The 25,558-nt window shown below is 32.3% G+C and overlaps 1 protein-coding gene across 1 annotated transcript in view; it reads right to left on the bottom strand.

Annotated features, from left to right (window-relative positions):
• CORT (cortistatin) overlaps positions 1–24,342 on the bottom strand; it is a 32,912-nt gene extending 8,570 nt beyond the window's left edge. The window contains exon 1 of the mRNA XM_073669165.1: positions 24,089–24,342. Coding sequence (XP_073525266.1) covers positions 24,089–24,199 — 111 coding nt within the window. The 5' untranslated portion in view covers positions 24,200–24,342. The remainder of the gene's footprint in view (positions 1–24,088) is intronic.
• Between the last annotated feature and the right edge of the window lie 1,216 nt (positions 24,343–25,558).

Raw genomic sequence — 25,558 nt, 5'->3', positions numbered from 1 at the left:
ATACTGCCCCCTATGTACAAGAATATAACTACTATAATACTGCCCCCTATGTACAAGAATATAACTACTATAATACTGCCCCTATGTACAAGAATATAACTACTATAATACTGCCCCCTATGTACAAGAATATAACTACTATAATACTGCTCCTATGTACAAGAATATAACTACTATAATACTGCTCCTATGTACAAGAATGTACTACTATAATACTACCCCCTATGTACAAGAATATAACTACTATAATACTGACCCTGTGTACAATAATATAACTACTATAATACTGCCCCCTATGTACAAGAATATAACTACTATAATACTGCTCCTATGTACAAGAATGTACTACTATAATACTACCCCCTATGTACAAGAATATAACTACTATAATACTGCCCCTGTGTACAAGAATATAACTACTATAATACTGCCCCCTATGTACAAGAATATAACTACTATAATACTGCCCCCTATGTACAAGAATATAACTACTATAATACTGCCTCCTATGTACATGAATATAACTACTATAATACTGCTCCTATGTACAAGAATATAACTACTATAATACTGCTCCTATGTACAAGAATATAACTACTATAATACTGCCCCCTATGTACAAGAATATAACTACTATAATACTGCTCCTACGTACAAGAATGTACTACTATAATACTACCCCCTATGTACAAGAATATAACTACTATAATACTGACCCTGTGTACAATAATATAACTACTATAATACTGCCCCCTATGTACAAGAATATAACTACTATAATACTGCCTCCTATGTACAAGAATATAACTACTATAATACTGCCTCCTATGTACAAGAATATAACTACTATAATACTGCTCCTATGTACAAGAATATAACTACTATAATACTGCTCCTATGTACAAGAATATAACTACTATAATACTGCTCCTATGTAAAAGAATATAACTACTATAATATTGCTCCTATGTACAAGAATGTACTACTATAATACTACCCCCTATGTACAAGAATGTACTACTATAATACTACCCCCTATGTACAAGAATATAACTACTATAATACTGACCCTGTGTACAATGATATAACTACAATAATACTGCCTCCTATGTACAAGAATATAACTACTATAATACTGCTCCTATGTACAAGAATATAACTACTATAATACTGCCCCCTATGTACAAGAATATAACTACTATAATACTGCTCCTATGTACAAGAATATAACTACTATATTACTGCCTCCTATATACATGAATATAATTACTATATTACTGCCTCCTATGTACAAGAATGTGCTATAATACTGCCCCTATGTACAAGAGTATAACTACTATAATACTGCCTCCTATGTACAAGAATATAACTACAATATTACTGCCTCCTATGTACAAGAATATAACTACTATATTACTGCCTCCTATGTACAAGAATATACTATAATACTGCCCCTATATACAAGAATATAACTACTATAATACTGACCCCTATATACAAGAATATAACTACTATAATACTGCCCCCTATGTACAAGAATATAACTACTATAATACTGCTCCTATGTACAAGAATATAACTACTATAATACTGCCCCCTATCTACAAGAATATAACTATAATACTGCTCCCTATGTACAAGAATATAACTACTATAATACTGCCCCTATGTGCAAGAATTTAACTACTAAAATACTGCCCCTTATGTAAAAGAATATAACTACTATAATACTGCTCCTATGTACAAGAATATAACTACTATAATACTGCTCCTATGTACAAGAATATAACTACTATAATACTGCCTCCTATGTACAAGAATATAACTACTATATTACTGCCCCCTATCTACAAGAATATAACTATAATACTGCTCCCTATGTACAAGAATATAACTACTATAATACTGCCCCTATGTGCAAGAATTTAACTACTATAATACTGCCCCCTATGTAAAAGAATATAACTACTATAATACTGCCTCCTATGTACAAGAATATAACTACTATAATACTGCCTCCTATGTACAATAATATACTATAATACTGCCCCTATGTACAAGAATATAACTACTATAATACTGCACCTATGTAAAAGAATATAACTACTATAATATTGCTCCTATGTACAAGAATGTACTACTATAATACTACCTCCTATGTACAAGAATGTACTACTATAATACTACCCCCTATGTACAAGAAAATAACTACAATACTGCCCCTATGTACAAGAATATAACTATTATCTATTATAATACTGCCCCCTATGTACAAGAATATAACTACTATAATACTGCCCCTATGTACAAGAATATAACTACTATATTACTGCCTCCTATGTACAAGAATATAACTGCTATATTACTGCCTCCTATGTAAGAGAATATACTATAATACTGCCCCTATGTACAAAAATATAACTACTATATTACTGCCTCCTATGTAAGAGAATATACTATAATACTGCCCCTATGTACAAGAATATAACTACTATAATACTGCCCCTATGTACAAGAATATAGCTACTATACTACTGCCCCTATGTACAAGAACATAACTACTATAATACTGCCTCCTATGTACAAGAATATAACTACTATATTACTGCCTCCTATGTACAAGAATATTACTATATTACTGCCTCCTATGTACAATAATATACTATAATACTGCCCCTATGTACAAGAATATAACTACTATAATACTGCCTCTATGTACAAGAATATAGCTACTATAATACTGCCTCCTATGTACAAGAATATAACTACTATATTACTGCCTCCTATGTACAAGAATATAACTACTATAATACTGCCTCCTATGTACAAGAATATACTATAATACTGCCCCTATGTACAAGAATATAACTACTATAATACTGCCCCTATGTGCAAGAATTTAACTACTAAAATACTGCCCCTATGTAAAAGAATATAACTACTATATTACTGCCCCCTATGTAAAAGAATATAACTACTATAATACTGCCTCCTATGTACAAGAATATAACTACTATATTACTGCCTCCTATGTACAAGAATATTACTATATTACTGCCTCCTATGTACAATAATATACTATAATACTGCCCCTATGTACAAGAATATAACTACTATAATACTGCCTCTATGTACAAGAATATAGCTACTATAATACTGCCTCCTATGTGCAAGAATATAACTACTATATTACTGCCTCCTATGTACAGGAATATAACTACTATAATACTGCCTCCTATGTACAAGAATATACTATAATACTGCCCCTATGTACAAGAATATAACTACTATAATACTGCCCCTATGTACAAGAATATAACTACTATAATACTGCCCACTATGTACAAGAATATAACTACTATAATACTGCTCCTATGTAAAAGAATATAACTACTATAATATTGCTCCTATGTACAAGAATGTACTACTATAATACTACCTCCTATGTACAAGAATGTACTACTATAATACTACCCCCTATGTACAAGAATATAACTACTATAATACTGCTCCTATGTACAAGAATATAACTACTATAATACTGCTCCTATGTAAAAGAATATAACTACTATAATACTGCTCCTATGTACAAGAATGCACTACTATAATACTACCCCCTATGTACAAGAATATAACTACTATAATACTGACCCTGTGTACAATAATATAACTACTATAATACTGCCTCCTATGTACAAGAATATAACTACTATAATACTGCTCCTATGTACAAGAATATAACTACTATAATACTGCCCCCTATGTACAAGAATATAACGACTATAATACTGCTCCTATGTACAAGAATATAACTACTATATTACTGCCTCCTATGTACAAGAATATACTATAATACTGCCCCTATGTACAAGAATATAACTACTATAATACTGCCTCCTATGTACAAGAATATAACTACTATATTACTGCCTCCTATGTACAAGAATATACTATAATACTGCCCCTATGTACAAGAATATAACTACTATAATACTGCCCCTATGTACAAGAATATAACTACTATAATACTGACCCCTATGTACAAGAATATAACTACTATAATACTGCCCCTATGTACAAGAATTTAACTACTATAATACTGCCCCTAAGTACAAGAATATAACTACTATAATACTGCCCCCTATGTACAAGAATATAACTACTATAATACTGCCCCTATGTACAAGAATATAACTACTATAATACTGCCCCTATGTACAAGAATATAACTACTATAATACTGCCCCTATGTACAAGAATATAACTACTATAATACTGCCCCTATGTACAAGAATATAACTACTATAATACTGCCCCTATGTACAAGAATATAACTACTATAATACTGCCCCTATGTACAAGAATATAACTACTATAATACTGCTCCCTATGTACAAGAATATAACTACTATATTACTGCCTCCTATGTGCAAGAATATACTATAATACTGCCCCTATGTACAAGAGTATAACTACTATAATACTGCCTTCTATGTACAAGAATATAACTACTATAATACTGCCCCCTATGTAAAAGAATATCACTACTATAATACTGCCCCTATGTACAAGAATATAACTACTATAATACTGCTCCTTATGTACAAGAATATAACTAGTATAATATTGCCCCCTATGTACAAGAATATAACCACTATAATACTGCCCCATATGTACAAGAATATAACTACTATAATACTGCCTCCTATGTACAAGAATATAACTACTATAATACTGCTCCTATGTACAAGAATATAACTACTATAATACTGCTCCTATGTAAAAGAATATAACTACTATAATACTGCTCCTATGTACAAGAATATAACTACTATAATACTGCTCCTATGTACAAGAATATAACTACTATAATACTGCTCCTATGTAAAAGAATATAACTACTATAATATTGCTCCTATGTACAAGAATGTACTACTATAATACTACCCCCTATGTACAAGAATGTACTACTATAATACTACCCCCTATGTACAAGAATATAACTACTATAATACTGCTCCTATGTACAAGAATATAACTACTATAATACTGCTCCTATGTAAAAGAATATAACTACTATAATACTGCTCCTATGTACAAGAATGTACTACTATAATACTACCCCCTATGTACAAGAATATATCTACTATAATACTGACCCTGTGTACAATAATATAACTACAATAATACTGCCTCCTATGTACAAGAATATAACTACTATAATACTGCTCCTATGTACAAGAATATAACTACTATAATACTGCCCCCTATGTACAAGAATATAACTACTATAATACTGCTCCTATGTACAAGAATATAACTACTATATTACTGCCTCCTATATACATGAATATAATTACTATATTACTGCCTCCTATGTACAAGAATGTACTATAATACTGCCCCTATGTACAAGAGTATAACTACTATAATACTGCCTCCTATGTACAAGAATATAACTACAATATTACTGCCTCCTATGTACAAGAATATAACTACTATATTACTGCCTCCTATGTACAAGAATATACTATAATACTGCCCCAATATACAAGAATATAACTACTATAATACTGACCCCTATATACAAGAATATAACTACTATAATACTGCCCCCTATGTATAAGAATATAACTACTATAATACTGCTCCTATGTACAAGAATATAACTACTATAATACTGCCCCCTATCTACAAGAATATAACTATAATACTGCTCCCTATGTACAAGAATATAACTACTATAATACTGCCCCTATGTGCAAGAATTTAACTACTAAAATACTGCCCCCTATGTAAAAGAATATAACTACTATAATACTGCCTCCTATGTACAAGAATATAACTACTATATTACTGCCTCCTATGTACAAGAATATTACTATATTACTGCCTCCTATGTACAATAATATACTATAATACTGCCCCTATGTACAAGAATATAACTACTATAATACTGCCTCTATGTACAAGAATATAGCTACTATAATACTGCCTCCTATGTACAAGAATATAACTACTATATTACTGCCTCCTATGTACAAGAATATAACTACTATAATACTGCCTCCTATGTACAAGAATATACTATAATACTGCCCCTATGTACAAGAATATAACTACTATAATACTGCCCCTATGTGCAAGAATTTAACTACTAAAATACTGCCCCTATGTAAAAGAATATAACTACTATAATACTGCTCCTATGTACAAGAATATAACTACTATAATACTGCTCCTATGTACAAGAATATAACTACTATAATACTGCCTCCTATGTACAAGAATATAACTACTATATTACTGCCCCCTATGTAAAAGAATATAACTACTATAATACTGCCTCCTATGTACAAGAATATAACTACTATATTACTGCCTCCTATGTACAAGAATATTACTATATTACTGTCTCCTATGTACAATAATATACTATAATACTGCCCCTATGTACAAGAATATAACTACTATAATACTGCCTCTATGTACAAGAATATAGCTACTATAATACTGCCTCCTATGTGCAAGAATATAACTACTATATTACTGCCTCCTATGTACAAGAATATAACTACTATAATACTGCCTCCTATGTACAAGAATATACTATAATACTGCCCCTATGTACAAGAATATAACTACTATAATACTGCCCCTATGTACAAGAATATAACTACTATAATACTGCCCACTATGTACAAGAATATAACTACTATAATACTGCTCCTATGTAAAAGAATATAACTACTATAATATTGCTCCTATGTACAAGAATGTACTACTATAATACTACCTCCTATGTACAAGAATGTACTACTATAATACTACCCCCTATGTACAAGAATATAACTACTATAATACTGCTCCTATGTACAAGAATATAACTACTATAATACTGCTCCTATGTAAAAGAATATAACTACTATAATACTGCTCCTATGTACAAGAATGCACTACTATAATACTACCCCCTATGTACAAGAATATAACTACTATAATACTGACCCTGTGTACAATAATATAACTACTATAATACTGCCTCCTATGTACAAGAATATAACTACTATAATACTGCTCCTATGTACAAGAATATAACAACTATAATACTGCCCCCTATGTACAAGAATATAACTACTATAATACTGCTCCTATGTACAAGAATATAACTACTATATTACTGCCTCCTATGTACAAGAATATACTATAATACTGCCCCTATGTACAAGAATATAACTACTATAATACTGCCTCCTATGTACAAGAATATAACTACTATATTACTGCCTCCTATGTACAAGAATATACTATAATACTGCCCCTATGTACAAGAATATAACTACTATAATACTGCCCCTATGTACAAGAATATAACTACTATAATACTGCCCCCTATGTACAAGAATATAACTACTATAATACTGCCCCTATGTACAAGAATTTAACTACTATAATACTGCCCCTAAGTACAAGAATATAACTACTATAATACTGCCCCCTATGTACAAGAATATAACTACTATAATACTGCCCCTATGTACAAGAATATAACTACTATAATACTGCCCCTATGTACAAGAATATAACTACTATAATACTGCCCCTATGTACAATAATATAACTACTATAATACTGCCCCTATGTACAAGAATATAACTACTATAATACTGCCCCTATGTACAAGAATATAACTACTATAATACTGCCCCTATGTACAAGAATATAACTACTATAATACTGCTCCCTATGTACAAGAATATAACTACTATATTACTGCCTCCTATGTGCAAGAATATACTATAATACTGCCCCTATGTACAAGAGTATAACTACTATAATACTGCCTTCTATGTACAAGAATATAACTACTATAATACTGCCCCCTATGTAAAAGAATATCACTACTATAATACTGCCCCTATGTACAAGAATATAACTACTATAATACTGCTCCTTATGTACAAGAATATAACTAGTATAATATTGCCCCCTATGTACAAGAATATAACCACTATAATACTGCCCCATATGTACAAGAATATAACTACTATAATACTGCCTCCTATGTACAAGAATATAACTACTATAATACTGCTCCTATGTACAAGAATATAACTACTATAATACTGCTCCTATGTAAAAGAATATAACTACTATAATACTGCTCCTATGTACAAGAATATAACTGCTATAATACTGCTCCTATGTACAAGAATATAACTACTATAATACTGCTCCTATGTAAAAGAATATAACTACTATAATATTGCTCCTATGTACAAGAATGTACTACTATAATACTACCCCCTATGTACAAGAATGTACTACTATAATACTACCCCCTATGTACAAGAATATAACTACTATAATACTGCTCCTATGTACAAGAATATAACTACTATAATACTGCTCCTATGTAAAAGAATATAACTACTATAATACTGCTCCTATGTACAAGAATGTACTACTATAATACTACCCCCTATGTACAAGAATATATCTACTATAATACTGACCCTGTGTACAATAATATAACTACAATAATACTGCCTCCTATGTACAAGAATATAACTACTATAATACTGCTCCTATGTACAAGAATATAACTACTATAATACTGCCCCCTATGTACAAGAATATAACTACTATAATACTGCTCCTATGTACAAGAATATAACTACTATATTACTGCCTCCTATATACATGAATATAATTACTATATTACTGCCTCCTATGTACAAGAATGTACTATAATACTGCCCCTATGTACAAGAGTATAACTACTATAATACTGCCTCCTATGTACAAGAATATAACTACAATATTACTGCCTCCTATGTACAAGAATATAACTACTATATTACTGCCTCCTATGTACAAGAATATACTATAATACTGCCTCAATATACAAGAATATAACTACTATAATACTGACCCCTATATACAAGAATATAACTACTATAATACTGCCCCCTATGTACAAGAATATAACTACTATAATACTGCTCCTATGTACAAGAATATAACTACTATAATACTGCCCCCTATCTACAAGAATATAACTATAATACTGCTCCCTATGTACAAGAATATAACTACTATAATACTGCCCCTATGTGCAAGAATTTAACTACTAAAATACTGCCCCCTATGTAAAAGAATATAACTACTATAATACTGCTCCTATGTACAAGAATATAACTACTATAATACTGCTCCTATGTACAAGAATATAACTACTATAATACTGCCTCCTATGTACAAGAATATAACTACTATATTACTGCCCCCTATCTACAAGAATATAACTATAATACTGCTCCCTATGTACAAGAATATAACTACTATAATACTGCCCCTATGTGCAAGAATTTAACTACTATAATACTGCCCCCTATGTAAAAGAATATAACTACTATAATACTGCCTCCTATGTACAAGAATATAACTACTATATTACTGCCTCCTATGTACAAGAATATAACTACTATAATACTGCCTCCTATGTACAATAATATACTATAATACTGCCCCTATGTACAAGAATATAACTACTATAATACTGCCCCTATGTACAAGAATATAGCTGCTATAATACTGCCTCCTATGTACAAGAATATAACTACTATATTACTGCCTCCTATATACATGAATATAATTACTATATTACTGCCCCTATGTACAAGAATATAACTACTATAATACTGCTCCTATGTACAAGAATATAACTACTATAATACTGCCCCTATGTACAAGACTATAACTACTATAATACTGCCTCCTATGTACAAGAATATAATTACAATATTACTGCCTCCTATGTACAAGAATATAACTACTATATTACTGCCTCCTATGTACAAGAATATACTATAATACTGCCCCTATATACAAGAATATAACTACTATAATACGGCCCCTATGTACAAGAATATAACTACTATAATACTGCTCCTATGTACAAGAATATAACTACTATAATACTGCCCCCTATGTACAAGAATATATCTACTATAATACTGACCCTGTGTACAATAATATAACTACAATAATACTGCCTCCTATGTACAAGAATATAACTACTATAATACTGCTCCTATGTACAAGAATATAACTACTATAATACTGCCCCCTATGTACAAGAATATAACTACTATAATACTGCTCCTATGTACAAGAATATAACTACTATATTACTGCCTCCTATATACATGAATATAATTACTATATTACTGCCTCCTATGTACAAGAATGTACTATAATACTGCCCCTATGTACAAGAGTATAACTACTATAATACTGCCTCCTATGTACAAGAATATAACTACAATATTACTGCCTCCTATGTACAAGAATATAACTACTATATTACTGCCTCCTATGTACAAGAATATACTATAATACTGCCCCAATATACAAGAATATAACTACTATAATACTGACCCCTATATACAAGAATATAACTACTATAATACTGCCCCCTATGTACAAGAATATAACTACTATAATACTGCTCCTATGTACAAGAATATAACTACTATAATACTGCCCCCTATCTACAAGAATATAACTATAATACTGCTCCCTATGTACAAGAATATAACTACTATAATACTGCCCCTATGTGCAAGAATTTAACTACTAAAATACTGCCCCCTATGTAAAAGAATATAACTACTATAATACTGCTCCTATGTACAAGAATATAACTACTATAATACTGCTCCTATGTACAAGAATATAACTACTATAATACTGCCTCCTATGTACAAGAATATAACTACTATATTACTGCCCCCTATCTACAAGAATATAACTATAATACTGCTCCCTATGTACAAGAATATAACTACTATAATACTGCCCCTATGTGCAAGAATTTAACTACTATAATACTGCCCCCTATGTAAAAGAATATAACTACTATAATACTGCCTCCTATGTACAAGAATATAACTACTATATTACTGCCTCCTATGTACAAGAATATAACTACTATAATACTGCCTCCTATGTACAATAATATACTATAATACTGCCCCTATGTACAAGAATATAACTACTATAATACTGCCCCTATGTACAAGAATATAGCTGCTATAATACTGCCTCCTATGTACAAGAATATAACTACTATATTACTGCCTCCTATATACATGAATATAATTACTATATTACTGCCCCTATGTACAAGAATATAACTACTATAATACTGCTCCTATGTACAAGAATATAACTACTATAATACTGCCCCTATGTACAAGACTATAACTACTATAATACTGCCTCCTATGTACAAGAATATAATTACAATATTACTGCCTCCTATGTACAAGAATATAACTACTATATTACTGCCTCCTATGTACAAGAATATACTATAATACTGCCCCTATATACAAGAATATAACTACTATAATACGGCCCCTATGTACAAGAATATAACTACTATAATACTGCTCCTATGTACAAGAATATAACTACTATAATACTGCCCCTATGTACAAGAATATAACTACTATAATACTGCCCCCTATGTACAAGAAAATAACTACAATACTGCCCCTATGTACAAGAATATAACTATTATCTATTATAATACTGCCCCCTATGTACAAGAATATAACTACTATAATACTGCCCCTATGTACAAGAATATAACTACTATATTACTGCCTCCTATGTACAAGAATATAACTGCTATATTACTGCCTCCTATGTAAGAGAATATACTATAATACTGCCCCTATGTACAAGAATATAACTACTATATTACTGCCTCCTATGTAAGAGAATATACTATAATACTGCCCCTATGTACAAGAATATAACTACTATAATACTGCCCCTATGTACAAGAATATAGCTACTCTACTACTGCCCCTATGTACAAGAACATAACTACTATAACACTGCCTCCTATGTACAAGAATATAACTACTATATTACTGCCTCCTATGTACAAGAATATTACTATATTACTGCCTCCTATGTACAATAATATACTATCATACTGCCCCTATGTACAAGAATATAACTACTATAATACTGCCTCTATGTACAAGAATATAGCTACTATAATACTGCCTCCTATGTACAAGAATATAACTACTATATTACTGCCTCCTATGTACAAGAATATAACTACTATAATACTGCCTCCTATGTGCAAGAATATACTATAATACTGCCCCTATGTACAAGAATATAACTACTATAATACTGCCCCTATGTGCAAGAATTTAACTACTAAAATACTGCCCCCTATGTAAAAGAATATAACTACTATAATACTGCTCCTATGTACAAGAATATAACTACTATAATACTGCTCCTATGTACAAGAATATAACTACTATAATACTGCCTCCTATGTACAAGAATATAACTACTATATTACTGCCCCCTATGTAAAAGAATATAACTACTATAATATTGCCTCCTATGTACAAGAATATAACTACTATATTACTGCCTCCTATGTACAAGAATATTACTATATTACTGCCTTCTATGTACAATAATATACTATAATACTGCCCCTATGTACAAGAATATAACTACTATAATACTGCCTCTATGTACAAGAATATAGCTACTATAATACTGCCTCCTATGTGCAAGAATATAACTACTATAATACTGCCTCCTATGTACAAGAATATACTATAATACTGCCCCTATGACAAGAATATAACTACTATAATACTGCCCACTATGTACAAGAATATAACTACTATAATACTGCTCCTATGTAAAAGAATATAACTACTATAATATTGCTCCTATGTACAAGAATGTACTACTATAATACTACCCCCTATGTACAAGAATGTACTACTATAATACTACCCCCTATGTACAAGAATATAACTACTATAATACTGCTCCTATGTACAAGAATATAACTACTATAATACTGCTCCTATGTAAAAGAATATAACTACTATAATACTGCTCCTATGTACAAGAATGTACTACTATAATACTACCCCCTATGTACAAGAATATAACTACTATAATACTGACCCTGTGTACAATAATATAACTACTATAATACTGCCTCCTATGTACAAGAATATAACTACTATAATACTGCTCCTATGTACAAGAATATAACTACTATAAGACTGCCCCCTATGTACAAGAATATAACTACTATAATACTGCTGCTATGTACAAGAATATAACTACTATATTACTGCCTCCTATATACATGAATATAATTACTATATTACTGCCTCCTATGTACAAGAATGTACTATAATACTGCCCCTATGTACAAGAGTATAACTACTATAATACTGCCTCCTATGTACAAGAATATAACTACAATATTACTGCCTCCTATGTACAAGAATATAACTACTATATTACTGCCTCCTATGTACAAGAATATACTATAATACTGCCCCTATATACAAGAATATAACTACTATAATACTGACCCCTATATACAAGAATATAACTACTATAATACTGCCCCCTATGTACAAGAATATAACTACTATAATACTGCTCCTATGTACAAGAATATAACTACTATAATACTGCCCCCTATCTACAAGAATATAACTATAATACTGCTCCCTATGTACAAGAATATAACTACTATAATACTGCCCTTATGTGCAAGAATTTAACTACTAAAATACTGCCCCCTATGTAAAAGAATATAACTACTATAATACTGCTCCTATGTACAAGAATATAACTACTATAATACTGCTCCTATGTACAAGAATATAACTACTATAATACTGCCTCCTATGTACAAGAATATAACTACTATATTACTGCCCCCTATCTACAAGAATATAACTATAATACTGCTCCTATGTACAAGAATATAACTACTATAATACTGCCTCCTATGTACAAGAATATAACTACTATATTACTGCCCCCTATCTACAAGAATATAACTATAATACTGCTCCCTATGTACAAGAATATAACTACTATAATACTGCCTCCTATGTACAAGAATATAACTACTATATTACTGCCTCATATGTACAAGAATATAACTACTATAATACTGCCTCCTATGTACAATAATATACTATAATACTGCCCCTATGTACAAGAATATAACTACTATAATACTGCCCCTATGTACAAGATTATAGCTGCTATAATACTGCCTCCTATGTACAAGAATATAACTACTATATTACTGCCTCCTATATACATGAATATAATTACTATATTACTGCCCCTATGTACAAGAATATAACTACTATAATACTGCTCCTATGTACAAGAATATAACTACTATAATACTGCCCCTATGTACAAGACTATAACTACTATAATACTGCCTCCTATGTACAAGAATATAATTACAATATTACTGCCTCCTATGTACAAGAATATAACTACTATATTACTGCCTCCTATGTACAAGAATATACTATAATACTGCCCCTATATACAAGAATATAACTACTATAATACGGCCCCTATGTACAAGAATATAACTACTATAATACTGCTCCTATGTACAAGAATATAACTACTATAATACTGCCCCTATGTACAAGAATATAACTACTATAATACTGCCCCCTATGTACAAGAAAATAACTACAATACTGCCCCTATGTACAAGAATATAACTATTATCTACTATAATACTGCCCCCTATGTACAATAATATAACTACTATAATACTGCCCCTATGTACAAGAATATAACTACTATATTACTGCCTCCTATGTACAAGAATATAACTGCTATATTACTGCCTCCTATGTAAGAGAATATACTATAAAACTGCCCCTATGTACAAGAATATAACTACTATATTACTGCCTCCTATGTAAGAGAATATACTATAATACTGCCCCTATGTACAAGAATATAACTACTATAATACTGCCCCTATGTACAAGAATATAGCTACTATACTACTGCCCCTATGTACAAGAATATAACTACTATAATACTGCCTCCTATGTACAAGAATATAACTACTATATTACTGCCTCCTATGTACAAGAATATTACTATATTACTGCCTCCTATGTACAATAATATACTATAATACTGCCCCTATGTACAAGAATATAACTACTATAATACTGCCTCTATGTACAAGAATATAGCTACTATAATACTGCCTCCTATGTACAAGAATATAACTACTATATTACTGCCTCCTACGTACAAGAATATAACTACTATAATACTGCCTCCTATGTACAAGAATATACTATAATACTGCCCCTATGTACAAGAATATAACTACTATAATACTGCCCCTATGTGCAAGAATTTAACTACTAAAATACTGCCCCCTATGTAAAAGAATATAACTACTATAATACTGCTCCTATGTACAAGAATATAACTACTATAATACTGCTCCTATGTACAAGAATATAACTACTATAATACTGCCTCCTATGTACAAGAATATAACTACTATATTACTGCCCCCTATGTAAAAGAATATAACTACTATAATACTGCCTCCTATGTACAAGAATATAACTACTATATTACTGCCTCCTATGTACAAGAATATTACTATATTACTGCCTCCTATGTACAATAATATACTATAATACTGCCCCTATGTACAAGAATATAACTACTATAATACTGCCTCTATGTACAAGAATATAGCTACTATAATACTGCCTCCTATGTGCAAGAATATAACTACATTACTGCCTCCTATGTACAAGAATATAACCACTATAATACTGCCTCCTATGTACAAGAATATACTATAATACTGCCCCTATGTACAAGAATATAACTACTATAATACTGCCCCTATGTACAAGAATATAACTACTATAATACTGCCCCCTATGTACAAGAATATAACTACTATAATACTGCCCCCTATGTACAAGAATATAACTACTATATTACTTGCCTCCTATGTACAAGAATATACTATAATACTGCCCCTATGTACAAGAATATAACTACTATAATACTGCCTCCTATGTACAAGAATATAACTACTATATTACTGCCTCCTATGTACAAGAATATACTATAATACTGCCCCTATGTACAAGAATATAACTACTATAATACTGCCCCTGTGTACAAGAATATAACTACTATAATACTGCCCCCTATGTACAAGAATATAACTACTATAATACTGCCCCTATGTACAAGAATTTAACTACTATAATACTGCCCCTATGTACAAGAATATAACTACTATAATACTGCCCCTATGTACAAGAATATAACTACTATAATACTGCCCCTATGTACAAGAATATAACTACTATAATACTGCTCCCTATGTACAAGAATATAACTACTATATTACTGCCTCCTATGTGCAAGAATATACTATAATACTGCCCCTATGTACAAGAGTATAACTACTATAATACTGCCTTCTATGTACAAGAATATAACTACAATATTACTGCCTCCTATGTACAAGAATATAACTACTATATTACATCCTGCTATGTACAAGAATATGCTATAATACTGCCCCTATATATAAGAATATAACTACTATAATAATGCCCCTATGTACAAGAATTTAACTACTATAATACTGCCCCCTATGTACAAGAATATAACTACTATAATACTGCTCCTATGTACAAGAATATAACTACTATAATACTGCCCCCTATGTATAAGAATATAACTATAATACTGATCCCTATGTACAAGAATATAACTACTATAATACTGCCCCCTATGTAAAAGAATATCACTACTATAATACTGCCCCTATGTACAAGAATATAACTACTATAATACTGCTCCTTATGTACAAGAATATAACTAGTATAATATTGCCCCCTATGTACAAGAATATAACCACTATAATACTGCCCCATATGTACAAGAATATAACTACTATAATACTGCCTCCTATGTACAAGAATATAACAACTATAATACTGCCTCCTATGTACAAGAATATAACCACTATAATACTGCCCCCTATGTACAAGAATATAACTACTATAATACTGCCTCCTATGTACAAGAATATAACTACTATAATACTGCCTCCTATCTACAAGAATATAACTACTATAATACTGCCCCCTATGTACAAGAATATAACTACTATAATACTGCCCCCTATGTACAAAAATATAACTACTATAATACTGCTCCTATGCACAAGAATATAACTACTATAATACTGCCCCCTATGTAAAAGAATATAACCACTATAATACTGCCTCCTACGTACAAGAATATAACTACTATAATACTGCCCCTATGTACAAGAATATAACTACTATAATACTGCCCCTATGTACAAGAATATAACTACTATGATACTGCTCCCTATGTACAAGAATATAACTACTATATTACTGCCTCCTATGTGCAAGAATATACTATAATACTGCCCCTATGTACAAGAGTATAACTACTATAATACTGCCTTCTATGTACAAGAATATAACTACAATATTACATCCTGCTATGTACAAGAATATGCTATAATACTGCCCCTATATATAAGAATATAACTACTATAATAATGCCCCTATGTACAAGAATTTAACTACTATAATACTGCCCCCTATGTACAAGAATATAACTACTATAATACTGCTCCTATGTACAAGAATATAACTACTATAAGACTGCCCCCTATGTATAAGAATATAACTATAATACTGATCCCTATGTACAAGAATATAACTACTATAATACTGCCCCCTATGTAAAAGAATATCACTACTATAATACTGCCCCTATGTACAAGAATATAACTACTATAATACTGCTCCTTATGTACAAGAATATAACTAGTATAATATTGCCCCCTATGTACAAGAAAATAACCACTATAATACTGCCCCCTATGTACAAGAATATAACTACTATAATACTGCTCCTATGCACAAGAATATAACTACTATAATACTGCCCCCTATGTACAAGAATATAACCACTATAATACTGCCTCCTACGTACAAGAATATAACTACTATAATACTGCTCCTATGCACAAGAATATAACTACTATAATACTGCCCCCTATTTACAAGAATATAACTACTATAATACTGCTCCCTATGTACAAGAATATAACTACTATAATAATGTCCCCTATGTACAAGAATATAACTACTATAATACTGCTCCTATGTACAAGAATATAACTACTATAATACTGCCCCCTATGTACAAGAATATAACTACTATAATACTGCTCCTATGTACAAGAATATAACTACTATAATATTGCTCCCTATGTACAAGAATATAACTACTATAATACTGCTCCTATGTACAAGAATATAACTGCTATAATACTGCCCCCTATGTACAAGAATATAACTACTATAATACTGCCCCCTATGTACAAGAATATAACTATAATACTGCTCCCTATGTACAAGAATATAACTACTATAATACTGCCCCCTATGTAAAAGAATATAACTACTATAATACTGCCCCCATGTACAAGAATATAACTACTATAATACTGCTCCTATGTACAAGAATATAACTACTATAATACTGCCCCCTATGTACAAGAATATAACTACTATAATACTGCCCCCTATGTACAAGAATATAACTACTATAATACTGCTCCTATGTACAAGAATATAACTACTATAATACTGCTCCTATGTACAAGAATATAACTACTATAATACAGCTCCTGTGTACAAGAATATAACTACTAAAATACTGCCCCCTATGTAAAAGAATATAACTACTATAATACTGCTCCTATGTACAAGAATATAACTACTATAATACTGCTCCTATGTACAAGAATATAACTACTATAATACTGCCTCCTATGTACAAGAATATAACTACTATATTACTGCCCCCTATGTAAAAGAATATAACTACTATAATACTGCCTCCTATGTACAAGAATATAACTACTATATTACTGCCTCCTATGTACAAGAATATTACTATATTACTGCCTCCTATGTACAATAATATACTATAATACTGCCCCTATGTACAAGAATATAACTACTATAATACTGCCTCTATGTACAAGAATATAGCTACTATAATACTGCCTCCTATGTACAAGAATATAACTACTATATTACTGCCTCCTATGTACAAGAATATAACTACTATAATACTGCCTCCTATGTACAAGAATATACTATAATACTGCCCCTATGTACAAGAATATAACTACTATAATACTGCCCCTATGTACAAGAATATAACTACTATAATACTGCCCCCTATGTACAAGAATATAACTACTATAATACTGCCCCCTATGTACAAGAATATAACTACTATATTACTGCCTCCTATGTACAAGAATATACTATAATAATGCCCCCTATGTACAAGAATATAACTACTATAATACTGCTCCTATGTACAAGAATATAACTACTATAATACTGCCCCCTATGTACAAGAATATAACTACTATAATACTGCTCCTATGTACAAGAATATAACTACTATAATATTGCTCCCTATGTACAAGAATATAACTACTATAATACTGCTCCTATGTACAAGAATATAACTGCTATAATACTGCCCCCTATGTACAAGAATATAACTACTATAATACTGCCCCCTATGTACAAGAATATAACTATAATACTGCTCCCTATGTACAAGAATATAACTACTATAATACTGCCCCCTATGTAAAAGAATATAACTACTATAATACTGCCCCCATGTACAAGAATATAACTACTATAAACTGCTCCTATGTACAAGAATATAACTACTATAATACTGCCCCCTATGTACAAGAATATAACTACTATAATACTGCCCCCTATGTACAAGAATATAACTACTATAATACTGCTCCTATGTACAAGAATATAACTACTATAATACTGCTCCTATGTACAAGAATATAACTACTATAATACAGCTCCTGTGTACAAGAATATAACTACTAAAATACTGCCCCCTATGTAAAAGAATATAACTACTATAATACTGCTCCTATGTACAAGAATATAACTACTATAATACTGCTCCTATGTACAAGAATATAACTACTATAATACTGCCTCCTATGTACAAGAATATAACTACTATATTACTGCCCCCTATGTAAAAGAATATAACTACTATAATACTGCCTCCTATGTACAAGAATATAACTACTATATTACTGCCTCCTATGTACAAGAATATTACTATATTACTGCCTCCTATGTACAATAATATACTATAATACTGCCCCTATGTACAAGAATATAACTACTATAATACTGCCTCTATGTACAAGAATATAGCTACTATAATACTGCCTCCTATGTACAAGAATATAACTACTATATTACTGCCTCCTATGTACAAGAATATAACTACTATAATACTGCCTCCTATGTACAAGAATATACTATAATACTGCCCCTATGTACAAGAATATAACTACTATAATACTGCCCCTATGTACAAGTATATAACTACTATAATACTGCCCCCTATGTACAAGAATATAACTACTATAATACTGCCCCCTATGTACAAGAATATAACTACTATATTACTGCCTCCTATGTACAAGAATATACTATAATAATGCCCCCTATGTACAAGAATATAACTACTATAATACTGCTCCTATGTACAAGAATATAACTACTATAATACTGCCCCCTATGTACAAGAATATAACTACTATAATACTGCTCCTATGTACAAGAATATAACTACTATAATATTGCTCCCTATGTACAAGAATATAACTACTATAATACTGCTCCTATGTACAAGAATATAACTGCTATAATACTGCCCCCTATGTACAAGAATATAACTACTATAATACTGCCCCCTATGTACAAGAATATAACTATAATACTGCTCCCTATGTACAAGAATATAACTACTATAATACTGCCCCCTATGTAAAAGAATATAACTACTATAATACTGCCCCCATGTACAAGAATATAACTACTATAATACTGCTCCTATGTACAAGAATATAACTACTATAATACTGCCCCCTATGTACAAGAATATAACTACTATAATACTGCCCCCTATGTACAAGAATATAACTACTATAATACTGCTCCTATGTACAAGAATATAACTACTATAATACTGCTCCTATGTACAAGAATATAACTACTATAATACAGCTCCTGTGTACAAGAATATAACTACTAAAATACTGCCCCCTATGTAAAAGAATATAACTACTATAATACTGCTCCTATGTACAAGAATATAACTACTATAATACTGCTCCTATGTACAAGAATATAACTACTATAATACTGCCTCCTATGTACAAGAATATAACTACTATATTACTGCCCCCTATGTAAAAGAATATAACTACTATAATACTGCCTCCTATGTACAAGAATATAACTACTATATTACTGCCTCCTATGTACAAGAATATTACTATATTACTGCCTCCTATGTACAATAATATACTATAATATTGCCCCTATGTACAAGAATATAACTACTATAATACTGACTCTATGTACAAGAATATAGCTACTATAATACTGCCTCCTATGTACAAGAATATAACTACTATAATACTGCCTCCTATGTACAAGAATATACTATAATACTGCCCCTATGTACAAGAATATAACTACTATAATACTGCCCCTATGTACAAGAATATAACTACTATAATACTGCCCCCTATGTACAAGAATATAACTACTATAATACTGCCCCCTATGTACAAGAATATAACTACTATATTACTGCCTCCTATGTACAAGAATATACTATAATACTGCCCCTATGTACAAGAATATAACTACTATAATACTGCCTCCTATGTACAAGAATATAACTACTATATTACTGCCTCCTATGTACAAGAATATACTATAATACTGCCCCTATGTACAAGAATATAACTACTATAATACTGCCCCTATGTACAAGAATATAACTACTATAATACTGCCCCCTATGTACAAGAATATAACTACTATAATACTGCCCCTATGTACAAGAATATAACTACTATAATACTGCCCCTAAGTACAAGAATATAACTACTATAATACTGCCCCCTATGTACAAGAATATAACTACTATAATACTGCCCCTATGTACAAGAATATAACTACTATAATACTGCTCCTTATGTACAAGAATATAACTAGTATAATATTGCCCCCTATGTACAAGAATATAACCACTATAATACTGCCCCATATGTACAAGAATATAACTACTATATTACTGCCTCCTATGTACAAGAATATACTATAATACTGCCCCTATGTACAAGAATATAACTACTATAATACTGCCTCCTATGTACAAGAATATAACTACTATATTACTGCCTCCTATGTACAAGAATATACTATAATACTGCCCCTATGTACAAGAATATAACTACTATAATACTGCCCCTATGTACAAGAATATAACTACTATAATACTGCCCCCTATGTACAAGAATATAACTACTATAATACTGCCCCTATGTACAAGAATATAACTACTATAATACTGCCCCTAAGTACAAGAATATAACTACTATAATACTGCCCCCTATGTACAAGAATATAACTACTATAATACTGCCCCTATGTACAAGAATATAACTACTATAATACTGCTCCTTATGTACAAGAATATAACTAGTATAATATTGCCCCCTATGTACAAGAATATAACCACTATAATACTGCCCCATATGTACAAGAATATAACTACTATAATACTGCCTCCTATGTACAAGAATATAACCACTATAATACTGCCCCCTATGTACAAGAATATAACTACTATAATACTGCCTCCTATGTACAAGAATATAACTACTATAATACTGCCTCCTATGTACAAGAATATAACCACTATAATACTGCCCCATATGTACAAGAATATAACTACTATAATACTGCCTCCTATGTACAAGAATATAACAACTATAATACTGCCTCCTATGTACAAGAATATAACCACTATAATACTGCCCCCTATGTACAAGAATATAACTACTATAATACTGCCTCCTATGTACAAGAATATAACTACTATAATACTGCCTCCTATCTACAAGAATATAACTACTATAATACTGCTCCTATGTACAAGAATATAACTGCTATAATACTGCTCCTATATACAAGAATATAACTACTATAATACTGCCCCTATGTACAAGAATATAACTACTATAATACTGCCCCCTATGTACAAGAATATAACTACTATAATACTGCTCCTATGTACAAGAATATAACTGCTATAATACTGCTCCTATATACAAGAATATAACTACTATAATACTGCCCCTATGTACTAGAATATAACTACTATAATACTGCCCCTATGTACAAGAATATAACTACTATAATACTGCCCCCTATGTACAAGAATATAACTACTATAATACTGCTCCTATGTACAAGAATATAACTACTATAACACTGCCCCCTATGTACAAGAATATAGCTACTATAATACTGCTCCTATATACAAGAATATAACTACTATAATACTGCCCCCTATGTACAGAATATAACTACTATAATACTGCCCCTATGTACAAGAATATAACTACTATAATACTGCTCCTATGTACAAGAATATAACTACTATAATACTACCCCCTATGTACAAGAATATAACTACTATAATACTGCACCCTATGTACAAGAATATAACTACTATAATACTGCTCCCTATGTACAAGAATATAACTACTATAATACTGCCCCTATGTACAAGAATATAACTACTATAATACTGCCCCTATGTACAAGAATATAACTACTATAATACTGCTCCTATGTACAAGAATATAACTACTATAATACTGCCCCCTATGTACAAGAATATAGCTACTATAATACTGCTCCTATGTACAAGAATATAACTGCTATAATACTGCTCCTATATACAAGAATATAACTACTATAATATTGCCCCTATGTACAAGAATATAACTACTATAATACTGCCCCTAACTACTATAATACTGCTCCTATGTACAAGAATATAACTACTATAATACTGCCCCCTATGTACAAGAATATAGCTACTATAATACTGCTCCTATGTACAAGAATATAACTGCTATAATACTGCCCCTATGTACAAGAATATAACTACTATAATACTGCCCCGCCTTGATACCTACCATGCTGTCACTTGCTGTTCCCCTGTCCTGTTTCATGGGCGCAGTCGATCTCACTGTGCAGCTCGCCAGGAGGACCAGTAAGAGTTGTGTGGTGCTGAGCGACTGGCACATGTCTGATGGGACGCAGCTGGCGGATCGTTCACAGCTTCCTTGCCATCACCTGGCAGCTCTTTATATAAGCAGAGAACCTCGACTGTGACGCTTAATGGAGAGCAATTTGCTAGGAGGGTTTAATGCGGTGATTAGAGAACACGCTTTATACTGGAGGAGGGTAAAGCACCTTCTTTTGTGAGTAGAAACTTATGAAAAGGTGATACGTTACATAAGGGGCTGAAATGAGAAGAAATAGCTTCCTGCGTCTCCTATGCGTGTGTTCACACTTATTGTCAGCCCTCATTTACAGGATCGTCACATACATTCAATCAAATCCTAATTCCACTTCTTGGAAACCAGCTGCAGCTTTGTACGCACAATACGTACGATGTGAAAGGAACGGTAAGGGGATACTTTTTTTTCTTTCTTTTTAATTAATTTTTGCAAAAGTTCAAAGGGGGTTGTTGTGTCTAACAATAGAACCGAGTCCTAATTTCAAGTCAACTTTAATCCCCATAAATAATAGTTTTCAGGAAGCTGAGACACGAGCTGCTGTATGCAGGATACTCATGTGGTAAAGCTGCTGCGGTGTTCTCTGGGGAATTTTTTTTAATCAAATGAATGTCTTTGGGGCTAAAAAAAATAAATAAATCAAATTGGGTTTAACTAGAAATTTTGCAGTTTGACTTTTCCAGACTCTTCGTTTTTCTGGAGAACGGACGGGAGTGGAGGAGGGAGAACGGACGGACGGGAGCGGGAGGAGGGAGAACGGACGGACGGGAGAACGGACGGACGGGAGCGGGAGAACGGACGGACGGGAGCGGGAGGAGGGAGAACGGACGGACGGACGGGAGAACGGACGGACGGGAGCGGGAGGAGGGAGAACGGACGGACGGGAGCGGGAGGAGGGAGAGCGGACGGACGGGAGCGGGAGAGGGGACGGACGGGAGCGGGAGGAGGGAGAGCGGACGGACGGGAGTGGAGGAGGGAGAACGGACGGACGGGAGTGGAGGAGGGAGAACGGACGGACGGGAGGAGGGAGAACGGACGGGAGCGGGAGGAGGGAGAACGGACGGACGGGAGGAGGGAGAACGGACGGGAGGAGGGAGAACGGACGGGAGCGGGAGGAGGGAGAACGGACGGACGGGAGTGGAGGAGGGAGAACGGCCGGACGGGAGCGGGAGGAGGGAGAACGGCCGGACGGGAGGAGGGAGAACGGCCGGACGGGAGGAGGGAGAACGGACGGACGGGAGGAGGGAGAACGGACGGACGGGAGGAGGGAGAACGGACGGACAGGAGAACGGACGGACAGGAGGAGAGAGAACGGACGGACGGGAGGAGAGAGAACGAACGGACGGGAGGAGAGAGAACGAACGG

Source organism: Phyllobates terribilis, unplaced genomic scaffold, assembly GCF_046119375.1.
Source record: "Phyllobates terribilis strain yellow unplaced genomic scaffold, ASM4611937v1 Scaffold_2692__1_contigs__length_113010, whole genome shotgun sequence".
NCBI classification, from domain to species: Eukaryota; Metazoa; Chordata; class Amphibia; order Anura; family Dendrobatidae; genus Phyllobates; species Phyllobates terribilis.
This window is presented reverse-complemented; position numbering and strand designations above follow the sequence as displayed.